Genomic DNA, 13,296 nt, shown 5'->3' on the forward strand with positions numbered 1-13,296 from the left:
GCTCGCCTGGTGTCCTTCACCAGTTGTGCTCTAGGGCTGCAGCTGCTGTCTGTTAAGTTAGCCCTGAATGTGCTCCTTGTTATCTTGGCTTGTAAGCTTGCCAGGTTGGTTGAGTAATGAACAGAACCATGAGGGATGTATGGACTTGGCTACCTAAGCCAAAGCATCCACTTTTCCTCAGCAAGGGCAACTTCTTCTTAACCTTAGGCACAAAAAGGTCAGTTGCCTCTGGCTGGACACCTGTCAGAAACAAGACAGCTGTGTCCACTTAACTCCATAATGAATTGAAAACTTTCTGAGCTAGGCCTCTGTCTTCTCACAGAAAGGTACTTGTTTGTATTTTGAATGGGGTTAAGTTATATCAGAATTGGTGTTGGTGGTTTCCAAAATTTTCAACAAATTTATTGATAAGTAAGTAGTCCGGATACCTAGATTTTGGTCCCAGTTGTGCCACTGATTTATTGGATTTCCTGGAGCAAATCAGTTTAGTAAGGCATGCTTTGGTGTTAAGGATCATCCTTCTTCTGCAGTGTAGAGGGAACTTACATTACACCAACCACAGTGAGGTTGTTGTTTGTTCTTTGCTCCTGAAGTGGTACCTCAGAGTTGTTTTAGTTTGCATGTATCTAATTATTAATGACTTAGAACATATTTTCAGGGATTGTAGATAGTTTTCCCTGACTTCATCTGAAAACTACCTGTTTATATCTATTGACCATTTATTAGTTGGGGAATGATTTGTATTCTTACAAATTTGACTCACTTCTCTATATATTTGAGAAATGCTATAAAATTTCTTATCTATCCTTAATCAAACTGAGACTTGTTAAAGACCTTAGCTTGTCACCCCCTGCATCCCAGGGTCATCTCTGGTCCTCCTGATCTATATCTTGCCAGTGGACCAAAATGGATCAGGAAGAGAAGTTAAGACTGTTGACCTCGTATATGCCCCCCTTCTCTCCCAAGCAAGTCAAGACATCACTGTCATGTTATCATTGGATCTCCTTCAAGAATGAAGGATGAACATAATTCCAGTTTAAGAACACAAAACATACTCACCTGAAAAGGGATGGAGTACAAGCTGAATCCTTAAAGGGGGAGGGCCCATGGAGTAAAGTAAGCTGAGAGAAATTAGAGAAGACTGTCCTTTTCTCTAACTCATCTTAAAACCACCTAAAAATTTTTCAATGAATAATAACTCTGCATTTGATACCTTGTTTAGTATCAAATAAAAATTTCCTGGGATAAACAGAGGTGTATTTACCCTTTTAGGAGCTTTAACTGTAATATGGATCAAGATTTTGTCATTGTCTTATTGCAAAACTGCTTTGTTATACTCTGAAGTACCACCTCTACTCTCAGATTGAGTAAGATGACAGGAAAAGATAATGATAAATGTTGGAGGAGATGTGGGAAAAGTGGGACACCAATACATTGTTGGTGGAATTGTGAAATGATCCAACCTTCTGGAGAGTAATCTGGTACTATGCTCAAAGAGCTGTAAAACTGTGCATACCCTTTGAGCTAGCAGTGCTGTTACTGGATCTGTATCCCAAGAAAATCATAAAGGAGGGAAAAGGACCCACATGTACAAAAATGTTTGTGGCAGCCCTTTTTGTGGCAGCAAAGAATTGGAAAATGAGTGGATGCTCATCAATTGGGGAATTCCTTGAACAAATTCCTTGTTGTGATACATGAAGGTAATGGAATATTATTATTTTATAAAAAATGATGAACAAACAGATTATAAAAAGGCCTGGAAAGTTTTACAAGAACTGATGCTGAGTGAAACAAACAGAACCAGGAATATATTGTACATAATAACAGAAAGAATGTGCGATGATCAGCTTGGTTGTTCTCAGTGATCCAAAGCAATCCCATTAGACTTTGGACAGAAAATGTCATCTGCATCCAGAAAAAGAACTAAGGAGAGTGAATGTAAATCAACACAGGCTATGTTCACTTCTTTTTTCTGTGTTTTTTTTTTATCTCTCCCATGGTTTTTTCCTTTTGCTCTGATTTTTCTCTTTCAACTTGATTCATAAAGCAATGTGTATTAAGAATAAATAAACTTACTACAATAAAAAAAAAGTGACTTGGTTGTTTACAATACAATTTACAATAGGGTCAAACCCTCTAAAATAAATAGCTCCTTTGATTACAGGGGAGAAGGTGGCCAGAAAAAAATGAATTTTTGTTTCTTCCTTTCATATTTTAATCAGTGTTTGGAGAGGCTACACTTGGAATGAACAACTTCAGCCATTAATATTTTTTGAATTTGAATATTTTGAAGTATTCTAGGGTTTTTAAAAAGCAATTCCATGCAAGCATCATAGTAGCAAGTATGCTAGTTGTAAGGATCACTTCTGATTGTGTTTTTGTACCTGACATTTTCTTCTATGTATGACCAAAAACTTTTTTGTAAGATGAAAATATTTGAAGCCAAAAACCCTAACCATATTAACAGAGAAAGAGCCAGCCTCTGGTGGTCTACACGGTTTCCTCTCCTTTTCCTCCTCTGCTTCATACCTCACTCCTAACATAATCTTAATTCTGACCTTGTCATACCACTAAAACTGCTCTCTCCAAAGTTGCCAGTGATCTCTTAATGGCTAAATTGGAATCCTTGTTGACCACAACATTTGTATTGTCTGATACTATTAACCACCCTCTCTGGAAACTCTCTTCACTGAGTATTCATGGCACTGTCTCCTCTTGATTCTCCCATCTGTCTGTCACCATTGCTGATATGTTATCCATATCTTGCTCTCTAAATATGATTGTAGTACACCCCCTTCCTAAGGTTCTGCCCTGGGCTCTTTTCTTTTCTCTGCCTATTCTCTCTTGATGACCTCATCAGCTCCCATGGTATTTCATTATCAGCTTTTAACAGATAATGCGTAGACTAATCCCTCCATCCCTAGTTTCTATGGCTAAAGCAACTCATCTTGCCCCCAAAACCCATCCCTCTTCCAAATTTCCCTCGCTCTTTCAGAGCCATCTAGATTTTGAGCCTTAACTCTTCACCCTCTCTTACCCCCCAGTGTCCAACATCTTTCACATCCATTCCCTTCCCTACCTTCAAATAGATCCTACATCAGTTCCTCATTACCTCTCACCTGGATTATTATGACAGCCTCTTCTTTTTTTGGTGGAGGATGGGACAATAACCTCAATTGTTTTTCTCTACCTTAAGTTTCTGCCCTCTCCATTTGTTCTCCATCCAGTTGCGAGATTGATATTTCTAAAACGCTGAGTCTGACTCACTATTCTGCCTAAGGAACTGGGTTCCCTGTTATCTCTAAAATGAAAAAAAAAACTCTTTTTTTTTTTTTTTTGACATTTTAAGCCCTTCATAACCAGACCCCATTCTGCTTTTCCAACCTCATTATACCTTAATCTCCTTCACAGTACATGGTCTAGCCAAACTGGCCTTCTTGATGTAGCACATAACATTCCACTCCCCCTCTCCATGTCTTGGCACATATAGGCCCTCTCAGTCTTCTTCCTTACTCTTACCCATTAAAATCCCCAAATTTCTTTCAAAACTCAGCTCAAACACATCACTTACAAGAGAACTCTTCCAACTACCCAACTGATAGTACTTTTCCTACAAAAATGCCTCAGATTTGTTTTATTTACCCTTGTGTGTATATGTGTTGACTATTCTGATAGTCCCTGTGCTCAAGGAGCTTGCTTATATTCTATTTCATTTAGGTCTTTGTATTTCCAATATTAGAGGGACAAATTGTGTGTGTGTATGTGTGTGTGTGTGTGTGTGTTCAAACACATATTTCAGAGTACCTTTTATGTTCCAGGAACCATAGAGTATACAAAGATTAATAAGATGTAGTCACAGCTTCCAAGGAATTCAAAGCCTAGTAGATATGACACATACATCATTCCTGTACGACACAAAATAGCATGAAACAGTCAGTAGAAGGGTAGAAGTAATAGTGGTAAGAATAATAATAAAAGGAATAGTGCAACAGTATCCTAAGAAGTATATAAAGTACCATAATGTTCATGGCTAGAAGGGGTTAATTCAAGAAGGGCATTCATGGAAAGAATGATATTTAGACTGGGCCTTGATTGAAAAAAACTCGATTTTCCTTTTCCTGATGTTTTCCTTTTCTGACCTTGTCCTACTTTCAGAATATTCCATTTTCCTTCCTTGATATTGATTAGATTCATTCAACAAACATTTAACTACCACCATATATTTTCTGGGGTAGAGAGCACAGTAAAAAGTTTTGCTAAAGCATTGTCTCTTCTCTACTTATAGCCTAAGACCAAAATACAGCTAACAGTACTTCAAAATATTATGTTGTGAATGAATTAGAGAGTTTTCAACATGTGATTTGGTTTCCTTCAGAGTCTCAGTGAAGCTGTGAGATGGCAGTGATGGAGATTATGTGCCAAAGTGCACCAGACTCAGATATTGGGCACCAGAAGGAGCTTGCCAAGGGAAAAAGCCAGATTCCAGCCAAGAAGTCCAGCTCTGTCTGCAAGCTTGAAACTGTGGAGAAGAACCGGGTTTTCTGTGGACAGTGGGAAATTCTGAATGATGTAATCACCAAAGGCACAGCCAAGGAAGGCATGGAAGGAGGATCGGCTTCCATCTCCATCATTGCCCAGGCAGAATGTAAGTGGTAATCCAACCATTTCAGTGCTCTTAGTCTAGGGAGGGAGGGAGAGCAATACTTTTTCATCATCTCTGCAGATCTGAGTTTGATCTTGTTTTAACTTTAAAGAGTGAATTTCTGCCTCATTCTCCCCTATTCTATCAATGGTTTATGTTTGGAGAACCTCTCCTGAGATACAGGCCCTGTTTCTTCTGGTGGGAGTTTTACAAGTTTTCCTGGGCTTCCTAACATCTTGCAAATAGTTATCACACATACACCCTCTCTTAATATTGTAGAGAGGATAGAGAAAATTATAGTCATTTGTGCCATTAGACAAAGGGAGGAATTCATGTGTGGCAAGAAACATGGATGACTCAAAAAGCAACAGTGAGAAGTCGTGCCTGTGTCATATCAGCATTTATGTTTTATGAAAGAATTTATGATGTAGAAGAGGGCAGATTTCTTTGAAGATTCCCTTTTTGACTGTATTCTTTGACCCTTCACCTACTTGATAGGTCCATCTTCACACCTTCCATGAATCCAGCACCTAGTTCTGTCAGGCCCTTTTAGACTGGGTATAAAACAGAAGTAGTATTATAGGGCCTGTCCCCTTCTCCTTTTACTGCTAGGAAAAGCTTCCTTCCTAGGAAAGGAGTGAATTCAGGCAGGCTCCCAGAGGGGACTGAGATGCTCCTGAGGGAAACAGGGCTAGATACAAGATGCTGCTCAAGGCTTCATCTGGCAATGCTGCCTTCAGAGAAATATTTGGGTGGGTTCTTTGACCAGGGCAAGTTGTTTTGGCAGGTCAACAGCTCTTCTTCCCGTTCCATCTCCAGTTTGTAATAAGAGCTGACATTTAGATAACACATGAAGGTTTGCAGAATGCCTTTAGACACTTTCAATTGGTATCAAGAGATGTCAGAAATTTGGGGGGAACCAGAGAGTCATATCTAAAGAGATGAGAGATAAAAACCTGGCATTAAATCCCATATTTACTGGTGGGACAAATTACTCCCCTTATTTTCTTTATTTGTAATAATAAGTAGGGAACTGGACTAGGTGATCTCTTAAATTTCTCCCAGCCTCAGCCTAAAATTGAAAAGAGTCAGTAAGATTCAGTCAAGAGAATGAAAACCCAAAATGAGGGGTGATGTTGGGGGCCGCGTCATGAATGGTGAGAGGAGAGGATTATGGGAACTGACAATAAAAGATGTCAAGTAGTGAAAGGAAAAGGAAGACGGTGTTCCAGAGACTAGGGTACAATTACTTATTGTAACTTGGTCGCTGTGAAAACTTTTCATACCTTGACCTAGGTGCTTATTTTCTGTTGACATTAACTCATCTAACTGTTGAACACCTGTTCTTTCTCTTTACATCACCCATTTCCTTCAAACAGGTGAGAACAGCCAAGAGTTCAGTCCCACCTTTTCAGAAAGAATTTTTATTGCTGGCTCAAAACAGTACAGGTAAGAAGACAGCTTCAAAGGGGAATGTGTTTCCTTTGCCCTAGTGACTAAACCGGAGCAACGCCCTCTCCACTTTCTGGGGAATAGCTTCTGGAATGAGGCAAAGCTTGCTGGCTCAACTCTTCTATTGACAAAATAAGTTTTTTAGATACTTTCTACAGCTCATGATAGATGTTTCTATATCTTGCAAACTAGAGGTTTCTTTCTCCTTAAGCATTAGTTTACCTTGCTTCCTTCCATCCTTTGTTATCAGAAGGATGCTGGGAAACATCACTGATAGCACCGATATCTGGCCCCTAAGATGTGCTGCCTTGTTTAGGAAATACTTGTTTGTGCAGTGTCCAAACTAAACTCCTGTCTCCTTTGAGAAATGTCAAGATGACATTTAAACATAAGGGAATTTGACCATTGAGGTCAAAGTTCATAGAATTGTAGATTTCTTTAAATTTTTATTTTCCTCAGTTACATGTAGAAACAACATTTTTTAGTTCTACATGTACATTCATCTTTTTAAATATATTTCCTTATGAATCATGTTGGGAGAGAAAATTCAGAACAAAAGAGAAAAACCATGAGAGGAAAAAAAAACACAGAAGAAAAAGAAAAAAAAATAAACATAGCATGTGTTGATTTACATTCAGTCTCCATAGTTCTCTCTCTGTATTTGAATGGCATTTTCTATCCAAGAATCATTAAAGCTAAAACCTTCATTTAACAGAGTAATTTGTCCAGGGTCACCAAGCTAGTGAATGTCTGGGATTTGAAGACAAGCCCCTGACTTCCAATCTTGTACTCTGCATTTTGCCTCACAATACACTAAGGGCATGCCCTTCCTCCTAGAACCTCTCTCCCTTACTCCCAATAAGGACAACATTAAAAACCTCCAACTAAGTTAACTAAAAAAAAAGTCCTTCCTCTACTTTGTTTCTGTTCAAAAATCATCTACTGTGTTATCCAGGAAATTAGAAATCATTAATCTTGAGAATTGGGAAATTGTTCTAGTGAATTGGATAAGTCTCCATCCCGCTAAGACATGTCAAATGTCTTAATGATGATATTTAGTTGATGTTTACATAACACTTCAAGTTTTACAAAGTGCCTTAAAAGCTTCACAGCAATTCTATTAAGGTATTATCTCAGGTACAACACTGTTTACTCTATTTTAAACAATTCTTGCTTACTGTAACTTGTAACTTGTTTATTCCTCATACCTCTCCCTCGCTAGGGGAGCTCGGTGGTGGCCCTGACCCTTCTGCAACAGCCCCAAAGGCTTCTGGACTTGGAATCCCCAAAGCCAGAAGGGCTTTAGTGCCTGGGCACCAATCCTCCACAGCTAGAGCGGCTTCAGTGTCCAGAGCCGCTTGGCACCAATGCTGTTGCAGCCAAAAAGAAGAAACTATCTTAATAGTTTCTGAAAGACATTCAGAACTATCCCATAATTGAAAGCGAAACTTATTTGAATTTTGTTACAGAGCACCTGTAGCAAATTTAGGGCTAAGGCTAGGGTTGTAGACAGATCCCTTGTAATTGATGATGCTCCATTATGATTGAATGAATCCAAATGGCAAACTTAACCCGAGGTTGCAAAGTGTAACATGCTGTCCATTTTCCAGCCATTTGGAGAACCTGAGTGAAGTTCTTAGGTCTTTGGCTAGTTCATATACCTAGATACAACTGTATACAGCATGAACTGCCTGTCAGGTCCTCTTCAGTCTGGGGAAGAAAAGTCCACATTACTCTCTGCCCAATGGAGTAAAGAAACTATATTCACCAAAGCAAAGCAGCAAATATTTTTTGATTTGCATATTCAAGTCAATAGCCATTTATTAAGTGCTCATCATGTGCCAAACATTATATTAAACTTCTAGGGATAGGAAGTGAGGCAAAAAGATAGTTGCTACTGTCAAAGAGCTTACAGTGTAATTCAGAAGACAATATGCAAATAACTGTGTATAAACAAGCTAAATCCAAATAAATTTGATAAGGTCCTAGCATTAAAGGGTTTGGGGCAGGGCTTCTTGTAAAAGGTGGCATTTTAGCTGGGACTTGAAGTGCACATTGTGCTAAGCACTGGAAGGCATATGAGGAAGTCTAAGATAAATGGTCCCTGCCCTAAAAAAGCTCACGCAAATGCAGCTTGGGCGATAAGATACACCCAGGAAAAGATCACTAACAATGCGAGGTACTGTACGGTAAGGGTCAAGTAAGTGATACAGAAAATGCATGCTCAGAGTACTGAAGCGGAAGAGGCCACTGCCAGCCAAGCCAGTTAATCACCAGACTTGAGAGCAATAGACACTCTCGTATTTATGTGGAGCTGCTCAAATCTTCCCAACAGATCTCACATTCCTCTAAGAATTAGTTGGGGAGGTTTGGTCATGTATACTTATTGTGTATCTAATTTATATTTTAATATATTTAACATCTACTGGTCATCCTGCCATCTAGGGGATGGGGTGGGGGGAAAGGGGGGAAAAATTGGAACAAGAGGTTTGGCAATTGTCAGTGCTGTAAAGTTACCCATACATGTAACCTGTAAATAAAGGGCTATTAAATTTAAAAAAAAAAAAAAAAAAAAAAAGAATTAGTTGGGGATAGGGAGGAGAGACCTTCAGCAGCTGCAAAATGCTCCCCTAAAAACATCCTTCAAAAAGTGACCAAAACAACTCCTTTATTGTGTCCAGATCCATCCCTTCCCTAGTGCTTGTCTCTTTCCTGTTTGTTCTTAACCATCCCTTCAGTGAACCTTTTTGCAGAATGGGGTACAGGGAGTGGCAGGCAAGGAGGGGGGCTCCCAGGAGGCACTTGCATGTGCCTATTGAAGCAGAATTATCTCGTCCTTTGACAGCCGATCTGATAGTCTGGACCAAATCCCCAACAATGTTGCCCACTCAACAGAAGGGAAAATTACCCCTGCCTGTTGGAAGGCAAAACGGCGAAACAAGGCTGGGAAGAAACGAAAGAAGAAAAGCTCCAAGGTGCCAGGCCAGAGGGGTGAACCCTTGGCCAAGCCTCTCCCCAAAACCCCGGAACAAGAAAGCTGCATGATCCCTGTACAGGTGAGCAAGCTCTGCCTTAGGCCCCTTGTGTATGGCTTCTGCTGGCCCCTGAGAGGGGTTGGGGGTGGAGAGGGGTTGCATGACATTACTCACCAGAGGCTCTGCCTATTGCTCATGTTTTCCCTATTAGGAGGATGAATCCTCAGGCCCATATTTCACCAGTGTCCCTCAGTTTGCCAGCCCTCTGAAGGAGATGGTCCACAGCCCATTGGCTTTTGAGAAAGTAGGAACGGGCCTGCATTCAACACTGAAAACCTACCCTCGAGCTGAACTCCATAAACTGATCAGCCCAATGCAGTGCCTGAACCACGTGTGGAAACTTCATCATCCTAAGGACTTCATTCCTCAACCAGACCTACTGCACTCTTCCCTTCTCCACAAGAGACTGCCCCGTCCTTTCCCCTTTTCCCCACTTCTCGTTCAGAAGCCCAGTCCCTTGGGCACCTTTTTGCTGAGCAACTTGGCCCGCGTAGATAGCAAATTCCAGCTGTCTGGCCTAGGCCTGGACACTCCCTGCACAAAGCATGGCACCTCTGAAAAGCTTTCCGTGGAGGAATATCTGGTGCATGCCCTGAAGGGAAGTGTGAGTGTGGGTGAGCCCAGGAATCTAACCAGCCTCGCCAAGACCTGGCAGGGAGGAGGGGCAGGTCGCCAGGGCCCAGTTCCTGAGACAGAAGAGAATGAAGGTGTCCTGCTCATTGAGGTAACCCACCAAGAGCACTCACTCCTCAGGGCAGGTGGACCAGCTACTTAGAACTAGAATAAGAATCCGTTTTAGGCAATATTGGGCTAGGGCTGAGAGGGATAGAGAATCTAAAAGATCATTTTCTAGGTCCCTATTGTTGAAAAAAATTTTCCTAAATGAAACTAAATTGTCACAACTAAGTCAAAAATGATGTTAGTACTTCATTCAGAAAAATATCCATTATTGGAGCCTATTAGAATGGCCACTACTCTGGTGACCAGGCCAGTTAGTTACCAACCTCAGATGGTTTGAGCAATAGACAATCTAGTATTAATTTGGAGCTTTTTTCGCCACCCTTCACATCCATCAACTGGGTGACTTTTGCAAAGCTCAAAGGCTCCAGTACTCCAAAAAAGGGTAATCACTTTGAGACAGAAGCAACTTGGTACTCAACTTGTTGAGTCTGGGTTAGAGACATCAGGGCTGAGGGAGCACCACCAAAAATGATAGCTTAGGAACACTTTTCTGTTTTAGGCCTTTGTCCATACACTATTCAGGGCTTGGATTCCTAGCCTTTGATTCAAGTGTGTCTCTCCTTAGAAACTCAAACCAGTGGATTACGAGTACCAAGAAGAAGTTCATTGGACCAAGAGCCAAGACTGCCTGGGCAGAGGTTCCTTTGGGGAAGTGTACAGAATGGAAGACAAGCAGACAGGGTTTCAGTGTGCTGTCAAAAAGGTATGCAGGGGCCTCTTGAGGATAACCAGGGCAGCCAGTCATGCGGGAAGCTGGGCATATGTCCAGCTCTGTTCCTTCCTTGCTTTCTTTCAAGGACAATCGTGGAGCAGCTTTGGGTCTGGCATGTAACAGAGCTGCTGGTGCTATCTGCTTTGGTAAGGCCAAGAGGAAAGCACCCATCCTCCCATGACCCAGAAATAGGAACTCTGGTTCTTGTTAGAAGTGTGCTGCATACATGTAGGTGCAAAAATGCAGTGACCAGCGTGTTCATGTTGGAGGCTTCCCTGCATTGGGGGCCAGGGCATGAAACCACCACCAAGGCTGTAGTCGGTCAACAGGACATGGAATGGAACTGAATGCCTATCTGGAGAGTACTCCCCCACCCCCAGCAGGAGAAAGAGGTCATGTCAAAATGAGATAAATTTAAAAGGCAAAGAAAGAATTCCAGAATTTTACAGCTGAAAAAGACTTTAGCAAAATCTCTGTAGTCTAATCTTTTCATTTCAAACATGAGTGGAGCATTGTGGCTGAGTGGAAAGATCTCTCCTATAGAGTTGGAAGACCTAACTAATCTCCTTGGGCCTGAGTGCCTTTATCTTTCAAATGAGGATCTTGGCTTAGATGGTCTGTGAGGTTCCTTCTGGCTCTAGAGCCATGGTCATTGAGAATTGAAGAAAGAAGAGAGAAAGTGAAGAGTGTGTCAAAGCCAGTCCTGGAACACTGAAGCTTCTTAGTTATTTCTACCCCAGCATACAGGGGGGTTTCCAGGTTGGGGTGGGGACAGAGAGGAGTAGTAGGAACACAGACTTATGATTTCATCTGTGTAGGGATCTCCTGGCAAGTTCAAGTCTTTGTAGCCTCGTTGTACATTACTAAGCCTCCCCCACTGTGATCCAGGGAGACTGCCTCACTCATGACTCTCCATTTCTGGTCTCTAGGCCTCTGCCCTGTAATTCACTCTCTCCTTAAACCTCCTAAGAGTCTCTCTCCCTTTAAGATGCCACTTAGGCACCATCTTCTGCATGATGACTTCACCACCTCTCCCCCAAATAGACCTATATTTAACTACTTTTTGAGTGTATTTATGAACTAATTTTACTCTGTATATATATTTTTTTAAATTGCAATTAGGGTTAAGTGACTTGCCCAGGGTCACACAGCTAAGAAGTGTTAAGTGTCTGGGGCCAGATTTGAGCTCAGTCCTTCTGACTTCAGGGCTTGATGCCACCTAGCTGCCCCTACTGTATGTATTTTTATATACTTGCTGTCTCTTCCCCACACACACTCCCAATGTGAGCTTATTGTATGTACTATATCCCCAGAACCAAATGCGATAGCTGGCAAATGATAGTCACTTAATAAATACTTCTTAATATCAATACAGAAAAAAAAGCTCTAATTTTAAAAATAAAGTATCAGTGCAGGTAGAGAGCTGTTCTTTAGCTTACAGGCTTATTAGGCTGTCTGGGTGCCCTCAGAGGTTAAATGACTGGCCAATCTAGGCTTGAGGCAGGACTTTCCACTTGGGTCTCTCTCCCTCCAGGACTGAGTCTCTGACCTCTGTGGCACAATGCATTTCCCTATGCTGAAGTTTCCAGAGTGCTGACCACCCAAGTGGATAGCTGCATTATGGTAGAGAATAAATATGATTTTTTTTACCTCACTGTAGTTAACCAGGACCCAGATTTCCTCACCTCCTTCTGGTCCCCATCCAGGGCCTTGTCTCTATAACATAATGAACCTGGACAGGAAAATATTTAAGATCAAAGTCAATGGTATGGGCCTAAGCATCTTAGGCCTGCTGCTATTGACCTCACCTTGACCTGTGCCCAGCCTGGTCCTGGCCCTACGCAGCCTGATTTAGCTGCCCCCTCTTTTGCCTTCTAAAATATAGCCCCTATGAACTGGGCACTATCCAGCTCCTCCTCTTGACCTCTCTTCTTGGTGACAGCAGCTGAAAGATTTGGAAGCAAAGTTACAACAGACTAACGTCACCCCTGATGCAGGGCAAAATCAGTTTTAAAAACGAATGCATCTCAAATTCAAAGACATGAATTGATAAACATAGAACAAAAGGGGAGCTAATAACTGGTTCTGATTATTATGTTTGAACCAAGTGAAAAACAGAAAGCATAATGTGGTTTGTAACATGTGGTTGCTATGACATCCACCATACAGATCTAAAATCTAGACTGGATAAGGGTGTGGCATGTTCTCTTGGCCAAGGCTCTGCCCTGGAGGTTGGTGAGACAGGGAGGAGGTATCATATCACACTCAAAGATTCTTAAAACTGGAAAGGGCCTCGGTGATCATCTAACAAGCAGAACTGCATTTTCAGTGCCTTTCCTCTCCCAGCCCCCTTCCCCCAGCTTCCATTTGCAGCCAACATATTTGGGAGGGAGCCATCCCATTGGAAAAATGACAGCAATCCTTCTACAACACCTTGCTCCCCTCCCCTAGACTGGACTTCAATCTAACTCTTTCCTTTTATGGAAAATTGACCATTGTTAACCAAACCTGCAAAAACACTGCACACATTTAATGACCAAGGGCCTCCACCTCCTTCCCAAAGAGAAGTACAAAGTCTTTGCCAGTATCATTGGGCATCATCTTCCACTTAGAGGTCAGGGCCAAATGCCTGACTTTCTCTGCCCGAGTTTGACACTGGGTCATAAAACTACTTAGCCATTCCACACAGCAGGGGGTGGGTGGGAACTTCCTAG

General features: G+C 41.6%; 1 protein-coding gene across 2 annotated transcripts in view; it reads left to right on the forward strand.

Annotated features, from left to right (window-relative positions):
- Positions 1–13,296, forward strand: part of MAP3K14 (mitogen-activated protein kinase kinase kinase 14) — a 46,694-nt gene that overhangs the window by 21,667 nt on the left and 11,731 nt on the right. For both annotated transcript variants that reach the window (XM_031965988.1, XM_003768435.4), the window contains exons 2-6: positions 4,376–4,645; positions 6,022–6,091; positions 8,940–9,150; positions 9,281–9,853; positions 10,436–10,573. In XM_031965988.1, coding sequence (XP_031821848.1) covers positions 4,396–4,645; positions 6,022–6,091; positions 8,940–9,150; positions 9,281–9,853; positions 10,436–10,573 — 1,242 coding nt within the window. In that variant the 5' untranslated portion in view covers positions 4,376–4,395. The remainder of the gene's footprint in view (positions 1–4,375; positions 4,646–6,021; positions 6,092–8,939; positions 9,151–9,280; positions 9,854–10,435; positions 10,574–13,296) is intronic.

This window comes from Sarcophilus harrisii, chromosome 4 (genome assembly GCF_902635505.1).
Source record: "Sarcophilus harrisii chromosome 4, mSarHar1.11, whole genome shotgun sequence".
Taxonomy (NCBI): Eukaryota; Metazoa; Chordata; class Mammalia; order Dasyuromorphia; family Dasyuridae; genus Sarcophilus; species Sarcophilus harrisii.